The sequence below is a fragment of the Galeopterus variegatus genome, unplaced genomic scaffold, assembly GCF_000696425.1.
Source record: "Galeopterus variegatus unplaced genomic scaffold, G_variegatus-3.0.2 Scaffold372, whole genome shotgun sequence".
Taxonomy (NCBI): domain Eukaryota; kingdom Metazoa; phylum Chordata; class Mammalia; order Dermoptera; family Cynocephalidae; genus Galeopterus; species Galeopterus variegatus.
In genome coordinates this window covers 307,767-311,069 of record NW_007726483.1, presented here as the reverse complement: position 1 = coordinate 311,069, position 3,303 = coordinate 307,767, and the positions used below count along the sequence as shown (strand labels likewise).

The following is a 3,303-nucleotide window of genomic DNA, read 5'->3' as shown; positions in this document are numbered from 1 at the left end:
GGTAGGTGAGAGACTGAGACAGCCCCCATCATTGGGCAGCCATGAGTGTGTCTCACACCTACCACAGACAAAACTTCAGGAGTTGGTTTTGTTACCTCTGCATAAGTCAGATTTGAGGGGCATGAGGGTTTATTGTTTGGGTTTTGTTTTTAGTGAAAGGTGATGCATCGGCTGATGAGTAAGTTGGAGCCTTCCAGTCTACAGGCTGGGTTCGGACCCCGGCTCCTGCCCCAAGTCCATGTGACTTTGGGGAAGTCACTTAACCAGTCTGAACCTCAGTTTCATCATCTATAAAATGGAGATAGTGATACTTCTCACATGGAGGGGTTGTGATAATCAGATGAAGGGATACATTTAGAGGGCTTAGCACAACACCTCCCATAGAAACAGTTCAGTAAGTATTAATCATTATTATATTTGTTCACATCAAATGAAGATTCTCAGATCGATACCAGGTCCTTGGGACTGTCCACACTGGTTTTGGCTACTACTCGTGGAGATTACACAGGTGCCATGCAGGGCCCACAGTGAGGAGACACTGAAACAGACCCCCCCATTGAATGCACTGAATGGGGAACTTCTTTCTCCCGCTTTGATTATCTCTCAAGCAACTGCACCTAGAGAGCTGCTATCAAGACCAAATAAGAGCTGTGAAAACATTTTGAAAAGTGTAATCTCCATAGGGATTTGAATCACCGTCATCATCATCATCAGCCTGACTAGGGGTAGATGTACTAAAAGACTATTTCATGCTCCTTAGGCTTTCAGCCCATCCCATTCCACAGGTGGGGAAGCTGAGTGGGGAATTAAGCAACTTGGCCACATCCTCCCATTGTCCCATTAAGTCAGTGACTTCCTGCTAGTAAGTTTGGCAGAGACTCTCAGGTCTCTAAAGGCATTGTTGGGCACCAGTGAAAACAGAGTCCTAAGGTGGCCTGAGAACCATCCAAATTGGGTAGGGCCCAAATCAGAGGCCCCAGTGACAAGGTCGGTCCATCCATCATGGAGACGGCTCATTAATTTGGCCAATCGGCAACTGGTTTAAAAAAGCCCAACATCACCTGCAGCTGGGATCCTAAGTCCAGCCTGGTTAGGGGCCCACTGCTTCCTCAAGATGGCCCAGAATGGAAATGGATCCTTGGACAGGTAGTAAGTTCCCTGCTGCTGCAAGAGGCTGCAGGACCACTTGGTAGGGTGCTGTAGAGGGGATTCAAACATTAAGTAGTAGCCTGATGTTTGAACCTTGAGGATTTTGGATCCAGTTGTCCAAAGGAACAGAAAAGATGGCATTTACAAATGACAGCACACCCAGACTCATTACCCCAGAGCCCATTGTGACTGGAGGTGGTGGCCTTCAATGTTCTGAGACCTTAGGACTGACTCCAGGAACTGAGAAAGAAAAACATCAAGGTCTAGAACATGGGGACCAGGAACTGGGAGATGAATTTGTGATGTGTCCTTGCTCATCAGGGTGATTGGCTGCTGTGTTTATTCATCTGTAAAATGGAATTAACCACCCCTGATGTACACTGCTTCCTGCAGGTGTGAGGAAGAGGGCAACAAAGTTCTCTTCTTCAGTAAAGTAAATGTCAAATCTCATTTAAATCATGTAGGCTAAGGTACCACCACTGGGCCAAGCTGCCATCTTTCCTTCATTCATTCAACAAAAAATGTAGTGAGGGTCACAATATGCCTGGGTCTTGGGAATTGGACAGACAGGGAGCATTGTTTCATCTACATTGTCTTGGGTCTGGCCGGTTAGCTCAGTTGGTTAGAGAGTGGTGCTGATAACACCAAGATCCAGGGTTCAATCCCTGTACTGGCCAGCTGCCCCGCACCCCCCAAAAAATAACCCATCCACATTGTCTTTCTCTAGCTCATTAATTGCCATTCCTGTACAGGCCCTGTGTTTGCAGTCTTCTGCACTTGCCATCTTTCAAATTTATGGGCAAATCTGTAAGACTTTTCCCTCCTAGGCTGTCTCTCTCATAAATTGACCACAGACACACAATCACACACTCACACACCATTGCCTTTGAGATCTAAAGAGCATACAAAGCTACAGTTATACTTATTTCAAAACATTCTTCAAAAGGTTTTGGGTTGGGGGTTTTTCTATTAAATTAAAATTATAATATAGATACCTAGAATAAATGAGGAGAGAGAAGGGGTTGAGAGACCTATTTAGCCTCTGAATATTTTATCTAAGTGTAGATTGTACTTTTAGAAAGGTTTTGGGTTGGGGGTTTTTCTATTAAATTAAAATTATAATATAGATACCTAGAATAAGTGAGGAGAGAGAAGGGGTTGAGAGACCTATTTAGCCTCTGAATATTTTATCTAAGTGTAGATTGTACTTTTAGGCAGTTTTTCCCTAGACCAACAACTTCGTTGAGATCATCCCCTTGACATCAAAATTCAGGATTCAGAGTGTTGCTTCATGTCTGAGGGCCAGTGAACCAAAGAAAAAGAATTGATTTTCTTGATAACGATGGTGGCTACATTTGAGCTCCTTCACAGAAGGAAAGGGTGGTTTGCTGCAGCCGCAGAGATGGGCAGTGAGGGGCTGTCATGAGGCCTCCCCCTGTAGTCCCAGACACAATAAGAGCAGATTGCAAAGCTTAGGGGAGAGGAATAAAGGTGTCTTTGTCTGTCTGTCTATCTGTCTGTCTGTCTGCCCAGTGAAGGCTACAGACCCTATCAAATCTACTCCTTTCTCTTTTCAGAATTCAACCAGACAGTCCAGAGTTCTGGAAATATGACAGACAAAAGCAGTCAGGATCAGCTGCTATTTCTCTTTCCAGAGTTCAGTCAACAGAGCCAGGGGCCTGGGCAGTCCGATGACGCCTGCTCTGAGCCCACCAACAAGAAGATGCGCCGCAACCGGTTCAAATGGGGGCCCGCATCCCAGCAAATCTTGTACCAGGCCTACGACCGGCAAAAGAACCCCAGCAAGGAAGAGAGGGAGGCCTTAGTGGAGGAGTGCAACAGGTAACGCCACCAGAAGCTCACTCAAGCAGGCGGGCGAGCACGTGGACACAAGATCTGTCCCCTTAGTCCTAGGATATTGAGACTGCTCATCCAGATAAGACAGAGAAGTCTGGGTAGATCAGGGTTTCCCAAAGTATGTTCCACAGAACCCCAGTTTCAATTCACTAGTTAATAAATTTGAGAAACATCATATGGACACTTCCTCTTAGAGAGCCACAAAATACATTAATACATTAAAGGCTCTGAGAAGTCCTGCAGTCACAAAACCACTTAGCTGCGTTGAATTGGTTGTTGACCACAGGATCTGTCTTA

At 45.5% G+C, this 3,303-nt stretch overlaps 1 protein-coding gene across 5 annotated transcripts in view; it reads left to right on the top strand.

Annotated features, from left to right (window-relative positions):
* HNF1B (HNF1 homeobox B) overlaps positions 1 to 3,303 on the top strand; it is a 67,364-nt gene that overhangs the window by 10,687 nt on the left and 53,374 nt on the right. For 3 of the 5 annotated variants that reach the window (XR_550175.1, XM_008568071.1, XM_008568070.1), the window contains exon 3: positions 2,805 to 2,991. Coding sequence is in view for 4 of the 5 variants with exons in the window: in XM_008568071.1 (XP_008566293.1) it covers positions 2,805 to 2,991 (187 nt within the window). In the remaining variant the exon portion in view is untranslated. Of the gene's footprint in view, positions 1 to 2,726; positions 2,992 to 3,303 lie in introns of all 5 variants that reach the window. The other 2 variants (XM_008568069.1, XM_008568068.1) reach the window with 1 other exon arrangement.